The sequence below is a fragment of the Ambystoma mexicanum genome, chromosome 8 (genome assembly GCF_040938575.1).
Source record: "Ambystoma mexicanum isolate Mex_15411 chromosome 8, UKY_AmexF1_1, whole genome shotgun sequence".
Lineage (NCBI taxonomy): Eukaryota > Metazoa > Chordata > Amphibia > Caudata > Ambystomatidae > Ambystoma > Ambystoma mexicanum.
The window spans coordinates 1058776004-1058794100 of NC_090929.1; the positions used below are offsets into that span (position 1 = coordinate 1058776004).

Genomic DNA, 18097 nt, shown 5'->3' on the forward strand with positions numbered 1-18097 from the left:
AAATTATTTCCTCGGAAAACAAGATGATAGTTCAACAAATGGACAACGGTGATCACAATTTGCTTTAATTAAAACTATTGCCAGTTTTTAATAATGCAACCTACACCAACATAATGGTTGTAGAAGTCACTATGGGAAGAAATCGAATTAAAATTTCCATCTACCAAATTATCTTCATTGACTCAAAACTTAAGCAATCTAGTGAATCACTTACACTCGACAGGAGGGACTGAACCATTGAACTATATCAGCTTGTACAGAACATTCGAGACAAAATCAAAATGAACCTCATCGAAAGGCACACATCGTCATGCTTACGATAATGAAATTATCCTTAAAAAAAACTAAGGAGGCAGAGTTTGAACAGCTTAAACCGAGATTACTCCATAACAACCATAATAAAAAGGAAAAGAATTCTTCAGCGTTATCGCAACTGGCTGCGACGGCACAAAAAGGTATTACAATGCAATGATGCAGAAAAAATGTTGGATATTATCAGATCTTCTAACACAGCAGAAATGTGGAGACAAATAAATCAGCTGGAGGTTGATAAATTCATTAATAAATTAAGTGCCAGGCTATTTTGCAAGTCTATGCAAAAAGGACGAACACACTCGTCCTTGTCACTTAAGGTGTTAAGTAGTGTGAGGAGCTGTATTGGTGAATCTGTGGTAGGTTAGTGTGCAATACATGGAACATCTTTGGGTGGTATGGGTTCCATTGTGTAATCCGTATTGATTCAGTGAGGAGTTGTATGTGAAGATGGGTTGTTTTTTTAGGGGGTGTAGAATGATTTTCTGGTAGTTACTGTTAGCATACATTGCTCAGCAGACCACCTGGTAAGAACTGGGGGCAACCTTTTTTAACTTTGGAAAAAACACTGTTAGGCATGCATTTGCTCATATCAATGGAAAACATTATTATGGGGCTTAGGCTCTGGTGAAGTGGGGGAAATGATGACAGGCTTGAGGCTTGTGTTCTAGCCTCTGGCTGTTGGGGAGGCAGGATGCTAGGTATGGGGCCTGAGCTATGCTGGTGGGGAGGCAGGATGCCAGGTATGGGGCTTGGGCTCTACTGGTGGGGAGGTAGGATGCCTGGTATGGTGCTTGGGTTCTAAGTGTTTGGGGGGGGCAGATGCCCGGTATGGGACGTAGGCTCTGGTTGTGGGGAGGCACAATTACAGGTACAGGGACTGGGCCCTGGGTAATGGGGGGGGCAAACATACCAGGGATGGGGCCTGGGCTCTGGTGTTGGGGACACAGAATGCCAGGTATGGTGCCTAGGCTCTGGGTAGTGGGGGTGAAAGGATGCCAGGTATGGGGCCTGGGCTCTGGGGAGACAGGATGCCAGGGGCCTGTCCTCTGCATGGTGGTGGTAGAAGGATGCCAGGTAAGGGACTGGGTTCTGGTGTAGGGAAGCAGGATGCCAGGTAACGGGCCTGGGATCCAGTGGAGGGTAGGCAGGATGGCAGGTATAGGGCTTGGGATCTGGGTGGTGTGGGGAAGGATGCCAGGTGTGGGGCCCGCGTCAGTTTGGGAAATCATACTAATAGCCCTTTTATAGGCGCACCCCCCAAAGTTTGCCTTTGACACCTTCTGTGCCCCCATTAAATTTGAGTCCTGGAGACGCCACTGGATATCCCCCTTTTCATTGTGAGAAGAAACCTTACCCTCCCCCATCCTTTACAGGTTGTTGTCAATCACTTCCTTTTGTTTCCCCTCATTCATACCACTCTAACACTGGGGCAAGGAAGAAGTGACTACGAGTTATACACCCTTACATGCAGTTTCACCACTGTGGTACTGAGACGAGGAAGAGGCCTGGGAACCATTGTGAGGGTCAGGCATGTTCTGAGAGTAGCAGTAATTGTAGTCAGGCAATTACACACAAGGGATCACACCTGCAACCTGTTAATGAGCTACAGGTGCATAAAAGGTGGAGTCGACTGCAGGGAAGGGGAGACCAGAAGGTGGGACGCCAGACAAAGAGAACTGAGACTGAGAGGGTTGGAGTCCTGCAGAGAAGAAGGCTGCTGAGGAGGGTCCTTCCTGGATGCCTGGACTCTGGTGTGTGCTGTCACAAATTTGTGGTAGTGGGGCTCGAACGGGCTGTGAAAGGATCCAGGCTGACAGAGTCCTTGCTGTCTAGTGCCCACAGCCGGAGGTGTGGGGCACAAAGAACTCACAGGTGCTGCAAGCTAAAGGCAGCTTCCGTGGGAGAAAGGCGGAGCAACCGGCAACCCACAGTGGGATTCGTAGCAGTCGAGCGCTGCTTGCAGACCCACAGTAAAAGTTTACGCAGAGCCGATCAGAGAGAGAGACTGGCCAGAGCAGCCGCCGAGGACCGGTGAGTGAAGTAAAGGTATCACTCGAACCGGGGTGCTCCTGGGCTATTGTAAGGCACATGGGGATGCCGATTGAAGGTCAATGTATTCACTGTCAGCCCGAAGTAAAGGGTTTTTTCCATACTACAAACAAAATGCTGAACTTTAAAGTGAAGGGGCTCAAATAAGAAGTTTGTGTTATTGAATATTGAAGTAAAGAAACACTTTGCAAATATCATTAAATACCGAATTGAAGGGAAGCTGTGTGAAACCCATGAATGAAATGTAAATGCATGTGCGACACACCTGATGAATATTTTGAAAAGGCAAAAGATGAAATGTTATGAATAAGGTCAAAAGCTAGTGATGAACATTTATAAAGTTTGTGAAACCAAGGTAGTGGAAGAGAGTGAGCACCACGAAGTAAGGTCTGTGGAAGAACACAGTGTGGCAAAGTCAAGAGACTGGCAAGGAGAAGTGGGTTATGTGGAAGATTGCACTATGGCAAGGCCAATAGACTAAAATTCAGAGTGAACGCAAACCAAAGCACAGGTGTGATGAGAGAGAAACCTGTGTGGGCAAGAAACCTAGGGTTATCAGTTATGTGACCTGTTATGGGTGGACCATGTGGTCCAACAACTGCGCATACCGTGTCTGGGAAAGTGCAGATAAAGAATCTTCACTGATAATTAAGAATGCTGAAGTGAATGGGAAAGATAGCAATCTGTATCTACTGCTGAAGGATTATAAAAGTGACCTAGAACTGGTTGTGAGAATTAAGAGACTTGAACTGATTCTACACTGGCAAGCTGGAAGAATTTTCAGCTTGGGGAAAGGCACCCTGAGGCCATTTTGGAACTGTGTTATAGCCTTGGGAAAGGGAGCCCTGAGGACATTTTTTAACTATGATGTAGCCTTGGAGAAGGGAATCCCGAGGACATTTTTGGAACTGTGTTGTCTACTTGGGAGAAGGAACCCAGAGGCTTTGCGGGAAGGGGAGTTGGAGAGTAAGCCAAGCCATCCCTTCTAGTGGCATAAATGGCTAGATGAGAAATAATGGCCAAATATGGACTGGGAATGAAGAGGCAGAGTTGGGTGTCTATAGGGTCAAACATGAACCCCCTTCTCTGTTTTAACCTATGCTGTGAAGAGTGTTCCAGTTAGACCTCTCTCATCATACATGCCAACATGCCACGTTCCATTTGGGAGAGGCTAGTTGAGGTTTGGTTTTAACGTTGCCTTCTGAGACTTGTAGTCCTGGCTTTACAATGGGGAAAATCAGGACTACGAGTCCCAGAATGAAAAGTCGTAAACCAGGACTGGACTAGCATCCCCTGAATGCAATCAGACATGTTGTCAAGGGTGTCTCTCTTGAATGAATATCCCATTAGTATCTGGAGGGAAGGTCACTGTGGACTAGGAGTTGGAGAGTCACTAGGGTGAATAAACTAGAAACTGAATTTGGTGTACCAGCCACTTTGAGTTCTTGCCCTGTCTAGAATAATTGAATGGGAGTTCAAAACATCCCATTTTCAATGAGCTCTCGGGAGAGTGTAAGGCAGTGCAAGTATTGAAATTTGGTTTATAGTCATTGCATCGACTGCCAAAGCAGATTGCCTTGACATCTAAAAAAAACCATCAAATAAAAAGCATTGAATGCATCTTTTTTTCTTTTTTTTCTAATGGGGGTCCCCCCAACCCCCTTTTTTTAACCTTTAAAAACTCTACACAATTAAAATAAACCCTTTACCTTAAAACAATCTGCATTAGACACTTTTTTTTCGACGCTTTTTTTTTAGATGGTAAGGCATTCAATGCTTTGGCATTCGATGCTATGACTAGATACCGTTAAATGTGTGTATTTATTCGTATTCCAAAATTGTATGAACAAAACAAATCCCTAGCGATTAAAAGGATAATGTCCAGCCAACTAGTGATATCCTGATGCAGAAGTTCCAGCCTACCTTCATATCCCAACATTGACATCCAGTCCCTGAGCCTGAGAAAAGTGCTAGACAGCTACTTTAAACGCATCTCTGCAATGACTCTCTTCCCCTGGTATTTGCTTTCTGGAATAATGACCTGTTCCAGCACATTGCACTTAAATGCTGCAGCTGATGAGAGTCGTCCGAGCCAAGGTTTCCTCCAGCTCGTCGCAGAGCCTCGGAAGTGTCTGTTGCGTTAATGAGGCCTCGCTGCACATTTCCTTGGCTGGGAAGCAGGACCGCTTGTCACGCGGTCACATTCTGATCGAAGGCTGAACGTCCTTAGTCCTTTTAATTTTGGCTTATTAAACGGTCCTATTTGCCAAACTTGTTCAACCCTCCCGAGCTTAAAAGTTTTGGCCGCGTCCGCCTTTGTTCCAGTAGCTGCAGTCTCATGCTGATTCACCCTGTTGGCACAGACAGAACAGATGCGATTCACAATTTTCTGTAAATGACTGTGCATTTAAATAGTGACAGTTTATGGACTAAAACAGTCTTTCAGTCATCACATTATACGTGTATTATTAGATGAATACTGACACAGTATGGGCATACATTCAACTGTTAGACGCTAGAGGCGCCGTGTGATACCCCAGTGCTCGATAGTAGTAGAATAGGGGTGCCTCTCTGTGTGTATGTGCATAGATTTACATAGGTGCCAACGTGCCCCCTTCCAATTGGTAGGTGCGTATCCAGCCCTGGTTTTTCTTTGCGTTCTGGCAGTTGTGCTCTGAGTTTCATAATGTGAAAAGTGGAATTACAAGTGCCAGAATGCAAAGAATAAAACTAGGGCTGGATCGGAACCTGCAGATTGGAATGGGTCGTGTTGGCAACTATGGATTTATATGCAGGGCACCTTGCTTGCAAACATCAGAGCACTAGCCAAACTGTGGAAGGAGAAGGGTGTGGCAAAGGGTGGACTAAGGAAGGGCATCTGTGAGGAATTCGACCTTCCACACGGTGGGTGTGCGCTCACCTGGGCTTTTTTGAAATTGTATATGAAATCGAAGGATGGTAGGTCAACCTCTGGAAAATGTGTGGGGCTAATTTGCACACATGTTCCTATGCTCACCGCACAACATACACATAGACCTGTGTACTATGCGTGGCCACAGCCTTCAGGCCCAGTCCTCCTTGTCATATTTAGTTGGGATCTGACAGGTGGCATACATTATGCATCTCAAAAGGGGGAGGGCCAAAACCTTGCTCCTGCCATGGTCAGCCTGATTAACAATCAAAGGCTCCATGGATCAGCCTGGTCCATTTGTTTACCCTCTGCAGATTGTAACAGCAATTAGCATAATTCACATACTAATAGAGTATACTTAAAACTGGCCCACATAGGGCCTGGCTGCAGAGGGTAACACAAAGGAGACAGGAAACCCCAACAACCTTTGATATGCACTGTGTCAACTTAAAGCCAACTCCTGCTTCTTAATATCAAGGGCAGTGACCTGTTATGTCTGGGACATTTGTTTACATTAGGCAACCGCGACAGGGGCACCTATTCAGAAGGTACAAGAAAGTGGATTGCAGGAGACAGAAAGTCTGTTCTCGACGTAGCTTCAATGGAGACCTGCCGCTTTAATCAGGAACCACAGAGAGCTCCATCAACTAGAGAGACTTGTTGATCCACAACAGACAGGAAGAAGGGGTGTGACTTAATATCACATGGTTTCACCCCTTTACATTTTCTGTTGCAAAGCACTCTGGTTATGACCTCATGCATACAGGAGATTGTTGATGGGAACCCCGGATTGGTTCATTAAAGTTGGCTTAGCCTACACCAATCATTGAGGCGCACAGGGGCGTTGCTAGGGGGGGCTAAGGGGGCTATAGCCCCTGATCTTTTGGTTGTAGCCCCAGATAGAATCTCAGGAGCTACAGCCAAAAGACTAGCTAGCCCCCAGTCCCAACAGTTCCGACATCAGCTTAGCCCCGGGTCTTTTCCAGACCTAGCAACTCCCCTGGAGGCGCATTTAGCTTTAAAAGAAGGCTGAACCTCTCTTTTGGGCAGATCATCTGAAGACTTTGCTGGGAGTAACAAGATGAACTCATTTGGACCCTGGCTTAAGGTACAGTCTGCCTTATAGCTTCCGCCAGTGAAGGAAGGCCAGGATTTCCAAAGTGGGAAGCAAGATAATTCCCCTAAACATCTATCAGGGAACAGAGGGAGATACTGAATCCAAAGTACCCTCCAGCAGCTCCAGAACTGGTACGCATTCAGCACAAAGTGTGCCCTGCTCGGTTCTGCAGCAAGCTTCCTATGTGCGAAGTGCCAGAAAGTCTCTGAACCAAAAACCAAGGACAAGGCAGCTACCTGCGGCAGACTCCTCAGCTTTGGGATGTCCACCTTAATGGATGACACGAGCCCAGTGAAGAAGCTAGGAGGAGTACATCGACACACATCAACCAGCATCTGTCTTAAAGGACATTTTCGAGCCAGTTGAGCCCCTCAAGCTGCAACTGACTACACCAGTGATTGTTGTCACGCCAAAGTCGCTAACGTCATCCGTGATGTTTCGGCCAGTGTTTCAGACCCACCAACCAGCACTGAGACAATGATTCCTGATCCCGAGCTGCCGTGTAGTTCAGCCTGCAGCCGTCCGCTTGGCCTCGGTCGCTTAACTGCCTGCCGCCATAATGCATCCCTTTGCCTTCTTGAAACTGTCTGTCCTCTGCGTTCCTTTACAGTGTGGGTTGTATTTTGTAGTGTGCTAGAACTGTCTGTTGTGATAAAAATAAAGTAGATATTTGTATTCAACCTTGACTGGACAGCCCCTTTTAGCATTGGGCAATAATTGTATTTTTGCTGTGTTGCAACTAACCAATGATCCACGACCTTGCAGAGATAAGCCTGCTGTTCTGTCCACATTACCAAAATTGGACAAAGAGGTTTATAATTTGATTGTGTTTCCAATCTGTTCAGATCCCTTCTGGTGTACTAGAGGTGTGGGGCTGATTCATGGTTTAGAAACCGATATTCATCTGTGGACCACTGGTGCCCCAGAGGTTGATTCATCACAGCATCTGCTGTGGCTCTTCAATTGGCATTTGCTGAGTAGTGGGAAAGGGCATGGGTGTCTGACTCTGTTGTCCTCGGAGGCTCACTGTACCGGCACTGCTGCTGGAGCTGGCCACGACCCTTTACTTCATTGCCTCTCAACGCTGCCCACATGATGAAGCTCGCGGGAAAGGGCACGGGTCTATGGCTCACCGTACCGGCACTGCTGCTGGAGCTGGCCGCGCCTCCCAACTTCAAAGCTTCCCAGCGCTGTCCGCAGGGTGAAGGCCACGGGAAAGGCTGCGGGTGTCTGGCCCCATTGTCCTCAGAGGCTCACCGACACTGTACCGGCACTGCTGCTCGAGCTGGCAAAGCCACCCACCACTTCAAAAGCTTGCAGACTCTGGCCACAGGGTGAAGCCCACGGTAAAGGACACGGGTGTTTGGTGCCCATAGGGTGGTCCACACCCGCTGAGGGTGTCCTAGCCCTTGTGGGTTCTGCACCACATGGCGTTACATGCCGCTGAATAATTTGCAAGACAAGTCATAGGTTGTATGCTGCAAGCAGAGGGCCTGAGCAGGTGAGGAGCCTGGCAAGGTTTGGGGGCGAGGACCACGCAGTTGAAACTCCGATGTTGGCCCCATTCTATACAGATGTCAAATTCAAGGAGCATCCAGTCACCACCTAGCCCACCCGCCATGCTAAAAAGGAAAATCATAACCGTAAGAAGGTGGAACATACCTACAGCACATTTCCTTCCTAGTACTTTTAAGAACAGGCCTCATAGCACCATAAAACCATAGGAGAGGCTAACAGCCTGATAAATGAGGTAAATCAATTTCTTGGAATGATTAATATCCCATCAATTCGGACACCGGGAGACATAAATGAAAAAAGAATGACAACAAGAACAATAAAAATGGACCAGGTTTCAACAGTATAAGTAGCGCCAGTGCCTGTAGTACCTTATGCCGGGTCACAGTTGCCACAGATGCACTTCACTGGGGACTTGGCAAAAGAGCCTGCCCCTGATCCTGGATAGATGTTGCTCATGGGTGGTCGCGGTGGGAGGTATCTATAACTACTACAATGACATCACCCTAGTTACTGATGTGCCAGGAGCTCCAATCCCCAGCCAGTGTTTGTTGGCCACCCCCAACACCTTTGATATTGCACTATTCGAAATTAATGCGGGCAAAGACTCCACAATTTCTACAATGGACACCAGCAGCTAGTGTTCATTGGCTGCCCCTTAACACCACAGAACAAATTGTCACCAGCCCAGTCGAAAAATGGTGTCTATGATGGATTGTGTCTCGACGAGACCGCTTTGAACATTGCTGAAACATCCATATTAGAGGGTGGGGTGTTGATGGAGAGGAAAAATTGCAAGGAGTTAACAGTGGTGATGTGACCACACTGCCGCAGTACACATTTCCAGGGACTACATGGGCCAAGAGTGATATACAGTTCTGTACCAGTCCCCCCTGTCCACACCACACCCCTCTGGGACCAACTGCGCCACACACCACCGACCTAGCCGGCAAGGGGGTATTTGCGGTTATTAGGTGCAAATGCATCATTGTCCTGTCCGAGAATCTACTTATATCCCTACTTGAAGCACAAGGAAGAAGAGGGATTATGATGGAGCCATCAACCAGCTCGGAGGGTAATAAAGCGGCTTCATATCCACCGTAGACAGCAAGGCCCATTAACCCCGCTGCCTGTTCGAACAAACCTTGTACCAACCTGGTTGGGTTGGGCCATATAAGTGATCATAGAGAAACTATTGGGACCAAAAGAGTTCTACCTGGTAATGGGCCAATGGACTTAAGGCATTTAGAGTCCCACAATTATACCCCATGCAAACAGAACCCCATTCCACCCCCAACCCTGCTGATCCCTATCTGGCGGGCAGTTAGTGCTCCCATAGACAATATTATGGTTGGGAGGGCACCCGGTACCACTGGTTATGCAGCACCTAAACCATCACTCAAAACAACAAGATGACAGTGACCCACATGAGGGGTGGGGTACTATTTTTACACAAAGTCCCCAAATTGCCCCTAAACCATCTTAAAACCAGGGAAGTACTTGTGAGCAAACCTAATGACTGGTTTCGGGCTGTACAGGGTTGTCTATCAGTAATCGGGGAGGAAATCCTAGGTTGCACCAGGTTGCGCTACCAGGGCGGAACTGCCTTCATCTCCATACAGATTGAATTCAGGGAGCTGAGAGTGGCCAATGGTATATCGGGAATCGATAAGAAATGCCAGCCGCCACCATCCAGTGCAATACAAGTGTCTACCCCACAGACACTATTGCCTCCCACTCCAAAACCAGCTTACAACATCTTGTGCCATCTGGTGCAAATGTAGTCCCACTGGGGGAAAGGCCAATGGGCAAGTCCTCCTGGCTCAAGTATTCACTGTATAGGTACAACCGATGAGTTTGCAGACCAGAAACGCCCCTTCGAAGAGATCCCAATTGGGAACTGAGATTGTTGGTCCGCAGTCGGGCCCTAGGGTTGCCGTAATTGGTATCCAGTTAATACGTCTAAAAAAAAAAATTCGAATGACTAAAATGTCAAAAAAAAATTACGGAATTTTTTTTCTCTAATGTATTCTTTTTTAATTGACATTTTTGTTTTGTTTCGTGAGTAAGAAAAAAGGGTTAAGAAGGGGGGTTTGAGGGGGAACCCCCCATTTCAAACAGAAAATAACAAATAAAAGACATTCAAATTTTTTTTTTTTGGTAACATTTTTTCGACATCTTTGCATTCGAAATAATGTCATTCGAAATAATCACTATAAACCGCCGTAATTAGTCTAACTGTAACGTGGATGGAATGTACAATTTAATGTTGTTAATGTATTCTTTTCCTTTTGTTGTATTGATGTCTATATGTGTCATGTTGTACTTTTATGCTGATGATGATGATGATGATGATGATTTGTTGAGGAGTTCATTGAAGAGAAGGAAGTTCACATTCTCTCACAGCTTCCGGAGGCTGTGAGCCAGTCTCGTGTGCCTCAGCCAGGGCTTCCAGGGTCTCAGTAGCTAGCAGCTGAAGTTTGCTGTAGGTAACAAATGATGTAATCCTCCAGATGGTTTCTCTACAACTCCCACGATTCTTCACCACTGATCATGCTGCCCAAGCTTGATGAAAGTGGAAGTTCAAAAATTATTATTTTTCAAAAGGCAGAAAAAGAAACTAAAAGATTTACTGCCTGATTCATGGATCATTTCCGCCCAAAAAACAGGATTTGTGCGCCATTCTGCCCGCAAATCCCCATGAGTTATACAGGGATTTGCAGGAAGAATGGTGCACAAATCCCGTTTTTTTGGCGCAAATAATCCATGTATCAGGGGCTTTGAATTTTAATTCTTACTGTTGTGATACCATTGGTTATCCGAAGGCATGCAACGTGATGTCATCGTTTCTATTTAGAAATCACTGTTGTGATGCCATTGTACTCCCACTTATTCATCTTGTGATATCATTTCTTGGGTTCCCAGGTGGTTGGATTGCAGTGCCATTGGGCTCTGAGAGATCACCTTTGCTCTGGCATTGCTTTCCGAGTGACCCCACGGCTCATTTCCTTGAGCAATGACTGCAGTGCTCTTGCTTTCCGGAGATCTCAGCTGTGACGTGATTGGGTGATACAATGTCATTGTGTTGCTGCTAATTGTTATTGTGATGCAATTGGCTCATATGTATAGCAATGATGTTGGGCTTCCAGGAATCCCTTGTAATGTCAATAGATTTTCACTCGTCTATTTTTTGATGTTATTGGGTTCACCGTGTACTCACCGTTATTCCGGTGCAGCACTGAAGCCCAAGGACTTCCATTTTACAGTGACTACCATGGTTGTGTCCATTCATTCCCTTAAGCATGCTCAAAACACAGAAACGTTTGCTCTCGACATCACTTCAGGTCTTGCTATGAAGCCCTTTTGTTCCTCATCTACAAGGAAAGCAAGCAATACATCCGCCTCTTGCTCCGGGGTATTGTGTAACACCCTCGCAGGAGCAGCCTCTGTGTCACAATCAGAAAATGCACTTTACTCTTAACAGGGAGGTCGGGGGTTCGAGTCCACCCCTGGGAAGCTTAGCGCAAAATTGCTAAACTATAACAATCATCCTTTGGTTTATAATTGTTCTGTAAATGACGAGTAATACAGTCACACCTACGCTTCTGCCAATAGCCAAAAAATATATGAAGGCGGACAGAGGGCCTAATTACAAGACAGTTCCGGGCAAAAGCGAGACCTCTGGTCACTCTACCCCAGGCGCTGCTCAGAGAAATGTTTTGGTGGAGGGGCATATTTTTCATTCCAGCCTAACTCCCCTTCCCACAATCACAGCAAAACACTTGAGCTCATGATGTTGGCACAAGCACTGTGGCATCTGGACAGAAGATACCACACGCCCCCTTGTATTTCTGTGCCTGCTCGCGCATTCCCGGCCCCTAAGTTAGAAAACTCCAGAACACGGGTCACTTCCTGTTTGACAAGCGCACCTGTCCACCAAACGAGCGATACATCTTCCAGTTATCTAATCAATGGAAACACTTATAACTTGTCATGGGCGCGTGCCCCGCGCCCGCCCGCCCCCTCGCTTTCCGGTTCCGGAGCTAGATGGTGCCTTGCTTATTGCCTGCTATTGACCCACTCTTTCATTGCATTCCCCAGGGGATCATCTCGGCCATCCTGACCAAGTGCTCCAGGGACGAAGGATTTATTCCCGTCAATAAAAACCTCTGGTAAGTGCTTTCTTCACTCCTGCCAGCACGTTTGTGGATCCGAAAAGTGCCAGTTTGAAATGGTGGTAGGATGAGGGTGCTTTGTAGGTTCTTTACATGGAATAAGTCATTGACTGCCATTAATGTGCTAATCCTGCATGCCACTTGGGTCGAAAGCCAGCATACACCACTTTGAATCGGGGGCAGTTGCTTTGCTTTCTGAGAGAACATTGAAGAATATATTACCACAGCATGTGATGGTATGCTCTACCATGTCGTCATATTAACTTATCTGACCTTATTTTATTTGCTGTCATTAGCTGAAAGAAACGTACTCATATCTCATGCCTTGTTTTCTGTAAACACGTCGATTTCATTATAGATCTCCTCTCAGCCAATCAGAACGCTGAAAATGCAGTTTTTAATTTCTGGTATAGACATCATTCTGACTTGGGCAGCAGCCTGACAGGCAGCACAGCATCAATTGCCTCCAGCAGCAGGGGGTAGAGAGGAACACGTGCAATACAGTTCCCCCCAAAAAGAAAAAGCAATGAAACTCACCATTGTGTACAGATTATTGGTACTAGTACTTTGTGTGTGCTCATTTTTCACCCCAATAAAAACACTTTCCTTTTCAGTTGCACAACTCCATGTTCTAATAGCCTTATAGACCTCAGGAGGGGTAATGTTGGCCGTGGGTGATAATCCTTCCAAAATGTATAGTCCTCTGTTTAGCACCAGGCAATAACGTGTTGGCTGGTTATTATCCCATGACAATGACTCCCAAGTTCCCCAGTATATAAGGCTCAATTGTATACCCTTCCATCACTAATGTTACCTTACCTCAAGTTATATCAGCTTCTGCTATGATGTCCTCTGTTAAGTGATTTTATATCATTTTATGATACCTTTTATTATGCATAATTATTTGATTATGTGATGCAAATTATCTTTAATTATATTCCATTGTATTTTGTTATTAAATTCTGCAGCTGTTAAATTCAGCGTATACATTCGAGCCTTTGACCACTGTGGGTACAGAGAGCGCTTCTCCCATCTCCTCCTTCTGAGAAAAAAAACTCCCAGTCTTCACACCAGACCATAAAGCAGTATGAGTATGTTCTCCCTGGCACACTACCGTAACACCACATCTACCCAGGCCTCCCAAAATAAGCCAACAAAACCTAGAAGCTGTCCAAGATAGGCCGTGCGTCTTTGCAACATAAGCTCATTGGACCATGCGCTGGCATCCCATAGAGCACAGAATAACTTTAAGATGGGTCAACTATTGAAAAGAAGTAGTTCCAGTAATCTTTGCACACGCCCGAACCATCAACAATCGGCAACAGTAAGGATCCAAAACCGTCTCTTGTTTGGTGATGTCTGCTCTTGAACCCTACTGTGCCATTATTATTCACTGGATATCCACTTTGAACTACTCTGAAAGGTGCACAAGGCCAACTTAATGACTCATTCGAACAATCCCGCATGGTCTTCAACCATTATAGCCCAAAATGAGCACTTTGATCATTGACTGAAAACAATATGAAGGTAGATGCCTCCAGTGTGAGCGCCATGAAGCTCGGAACACCCTGGGTCCTAGACCAAAAGCACACTGGGGTCACCTGGAATTCAAGAAGAAGCACTGGCCAGCCCTTCTTCAAGGCTCAGTGCCAATAGAGGCTCCCTGCAAGACTTGTTACTTTCTAACCCACACTACTGCATGGTCTCATAGTTTGATGTGCATGACCCGAGTTACCCTCTTAACCTACCACTCATCTGCCTGCTAGCTAACATTTTTCCCTCACCTCTACGCCTCTGTCCCTCACTTCCTCTGTCTCCACTCTAGCACGTCACCCATCATGGTCGCATCCCGAGCACAGCTGGCCGTACCGGCTACCTACACTTAAAATTGTCTAATGTTGGTTGACGAAGTGAGCGGGAAAGGTTGGGAGCAGTGTTACACTACATTTATTTTTTATCTGTTTACCATTCATGTCCCTGTGCAAGTGCAAAGTTATAATAGGAGCCTTAGTTATTAGTCACTCAGACTGCTGCAATGCCACGGCCGCAACACCTTGTCACATGTTACACTATGCTTCCACCTACCCTCTCCCCTGCCAAGACCACAGTTCCACTACTTTTTTTAGTACACTTCTACCACTGGTATGTCAACTTATGTATTGTCACCGGCGACTGTTCCATTTACTCCCCTCCACAGCCCAGGCAGAATGTCACTGAAACTCACTGCTTCCCGTCAAATCTGATTTCTTATCTATTGAATGTTCTTTTGTGATCAAAAGAGCATTGTTCCTCCTGTATATGAATACATAAAATAAAATACTTCATGCACCAATCTGCTTCTAGCATGGCTGATAGTGTGAAAACAAAGAGAAGATATCGAGGCTGAGTACCCCAAAAGGAAATACACCGAACACAGGTTACAAAGGAGCATACAAAGATCATTATTTTATACTGAACAGTTTCAAAGGACAAAAACAACATAAAGCTATCAGCCCTCAGTACAACACAACGAACTCCAGCATGGTTCGATGTGCTCAGTGAATGGGACAGTACATTAGAATAGTCACACTTTTGTACCCTTTGAGAACATGATGTCCAACCCTACTGTGGGTTAATATTCCGTTAATACATTACAGATCTAGGGTTCGTGCCGAGTTCACACATCTATACGCTCTAGAATTTGCCTTTAATACATTTGCCAACAAGCCTCAATGGTAACAGTGTATTTTAGGATTTCTCATAGAGCCTTCTCAAACATTAATACAATATAGTTTAAACAAGTGTTCGTAGTTCAGTATTTGGATACATTGTTCTTAACATATGCTCGCGGATTAGTTTCATTGGCACAAGTAATCCTTTACACACAGGTCAACGTAGGACAAGGTCTCAGTTCATGACCCTAACAAGTGGCTTGCAGGCAAGTTACACATTAGTTTGTACACAGAGGTCAAGACGGCCATGTTATATTTGAAATGACACCGTCCACCATTTTAGCTCAGCGGGTGACTTTGCAGAGAGAACCTAAAATGGCGGATTGACCTAAAATGGCGGTTTACATTGATTCTAAGGTCAGGACCTTGCAACACGGATTTCTTCTCAAGGGGCTTACAAGCAGCTTGGCGTAGGCCAATATACATGTATTCATCACAATAGGAGTCACGATATAATTTCCCATTTTGACAAACCCTCCCTTTGGCCTATGCCAAGTGCTAAACTACTTCTTATCTCCTTGCAAACAACTCCATGCATCATCGTCCATGCACCCTGAATCGCTGTCGGAAATATCTATTGCCATTAGATCATTCGCTAAGATTTCTTTTGACACATATTCTTTGGAGGTTTTATCTGGGGCATACACCTTATGTCCTATTGTACCTATCGCCTGCGCGCAACATACCCCTAGCATCGAACATATACTAGGTAAACACTGGATGCAACAGCAAAGAAACCAGAATTCCCAAAATGATCGGCAAGACCGAAAGCACCTTCCAACCCCAAGATCGCAAGAAGTCCCAGAACCAAGTGCTAAGATCCCAGTTTCCCTCGGGAACATGCACTTCTGAACTAAGGACGTGCAGATTCTGTATTGCCTTGAAGATAGTTGGGGAGGAATCTGGCACGAAAACACAGCAAGCGGACCCCACTAATTTACACACTCCACCACGTTCAGCCAGAATGACATCTAATGCCATCCGGTTCTGGAGTGCTACTAATCTTATTGCTTTTTGTTCTAATGTCATATTATAGAGTATGTCTCTGGTCCGGTTGATGGTTCTCTCCAGTACTCTCGCTAGTCTTCTGATATCTTCGGAATTCGCTATCTATCCCCAAAATGGCACGAATGATTTTGCCACATCTTCCATGACCTGTGCTGGAGTGTCACCATTCTCGTCCCGCCGTTGACGACCCTTTGAAACCTCTACAGTACTAGCTATGAACAGCCCGAGTAACAGGATCCCTAAATAACAAGTTCCCTGCTAATCCCTGGGTAACCATGGAAATGCTATATTACCGCAAACAAAGTAGACAGGTTCGCCTACATACAAAGGTCTGTCTTCCCCAGTCAAATTCGCAATGTTGGCGCAACCTTTAAAATCTCCCATTGACTGAGTACCATTCCTCTGTATGCAGAAAGAAACTGAATCAGGGCTATGGTTAACAGTGTCGGAAGGAGGCATGGAGTCCTTATTGCCTATCGGAGCCATCTTGAAGGAAATCAAAGATTGAAATGGACGAGACAGTCTATCAGTAGGCCTTATAGAAGTAACGTTAAGCCACTCCTATTTGCGAAAAGCGAGCATCCCAGGGGAGTCAAAACACGTTTCTCAAAACTATTCAAATCAGTGCCATCAAAGTTCCCCGAGATGCTATCGTTCCAACGGCCAAAGAACAGTGCTCTAAGAGAAGCATAACAAGCAGTTGTCAAAGGTAAAGGGTGAATATACCAACCTAGCCCCTTATCTCCATGTTGTGGTAAATGCAAGCAGACCCAACAGTTGGACCTATTAAAAATGGCATGTGTAGCATTCATGATAAGTGACAGTGTATTGTTATAATATCTTTGTCTATGTTGGGTGTCCCTAGGGGACAGAGTATGCAAATGCACAAAAGGAGTAGGAACAGTGGGTACATTTTCAGTCGGTAACAAGGACTCTAATTGATGTAGTTATTCGAGGTACCATAGGCCTAAAACAGTGACTTATAAAACCAATTAACATTATAAAAGACAGAAATACATCTTCGGGGCCCAAGTAATTTGTCCATTATCCCGGCTGGTCACACGATCATTTATCAGTCCAGTACGAGCGGTAGCGGTGGCAGACATTGCAGTCTTCAAATGGAAACCCCCAATGTTCGTTGCTGGCGACCTCCCAGCCGAGCGACTTCTTAGTCCTTCCACAACCCTAGCCAACAGAATCCCCTTTTCTGAAACCATTATTTGGGCAAAAAGCAAGCCCTCAATGATTCTTTTCCTTCTCCGAATGCACAGCCGAACCGTGCCGTAAGTCTATCGAATGCACAGCCGAACCGTGAGGTAAATCTATCTCCTTGTAAGCAGATTGTACCTTGCTGTTCCTGGTACTGATTGATCCGAGAACAATGTGTCGTCACTTCCCGTTGGAAGCAGCGTATCAAGAGCAAGTGAAGATGCAGAATCCGAAACAACAATTTCCGGAAGCAAAACCTTTGGAGATTGTGGAGACAAAATGACAAGTTCCCCAAGCCTCACGGGCTCAGAGAGATTCTCCGATGCACTCTCAACTCTATTTACTGCTTTGGGATCGTTGGTTGCAGCGTTAGCGAGGGGTTCTGTTTCTTCTGTATCATGTGGCACTGGGTGAGGAAGTTTCTTGAGATGCGTCGCGTGGATCCAGTTTTTCCGGCCTGCGACACGCACTGCCGTCTGTGTGACCAGCAGGCCCCGCCAACAAGATACAAGGCAGGAAGAATGCTCAAATGCCTTGGTGAGCACCCAATCCCCAGGCCGAATACTGTGGTCCGGGTCCTCGTATCGCACAGGTAAAGCCTCTCTCACCTGGTGATAGATCAAATACAGGTTTTTAGTCAACTGGCTGCAGTAATCTGAAAGAAGTACATTTTCAACATTTTTTAGAGATCGACATTTAGGAAGGTTCCAGATATTGGTAGGTCTCCCCATTACCACCTCAAATGGAGTCTTAGTTTGAGGGGTTGTACACATGGCTAGTAACACAATCGGTAAGGCGTCCGGCCATTTTAGTTTGGTGCTGGCACACGTCTTAGCGAGCTTGTTCTTGATGATACCATTGTGTCTTTCTACTAGTCTGGCGCTCTGAGCCTGTCTGGCCGAATGGAACCACTTGTCGATCTGTAATGCTGCACATATCTGCAGAATCACAGCAGCGACAAAATGCGGACCATTGTCCGACTAGATGACTCTCGGTAGCCCGAACTGGGGAAAATATTCCTTTAACATGGTTTTCGCAGTAGTCATGGCTGTAGCGTCTTTGACAGGGAAAGCCTTGACCCATTTAC

General features: G+C 45.8%; 1 protein-coding gene across 1 annotated transcript in view; it reads left to right on the top strand.

The window, feature by feature from the left end:
* The window catches only part of LOC138473094 (heparan-alpha-glucosaminide N-acetyltransferase-like), a 1171537-nt gene that overhangs the window by 1111965 nt on the left and 41475 nt on the right, over nucleotides 1-18097 (top strand). Inside the window, exon 11 of the mRNA XM_069611600.1 lies at nucleotides 12009-12079. Within this exon, the coding sequence (XP_069467701.1) occupies nucleotides 12009-12079 (71 nt within the window). The remainder of the gene's footprint in view (nucleotides 1-12008; nucleotides 12080-18097) is intronic.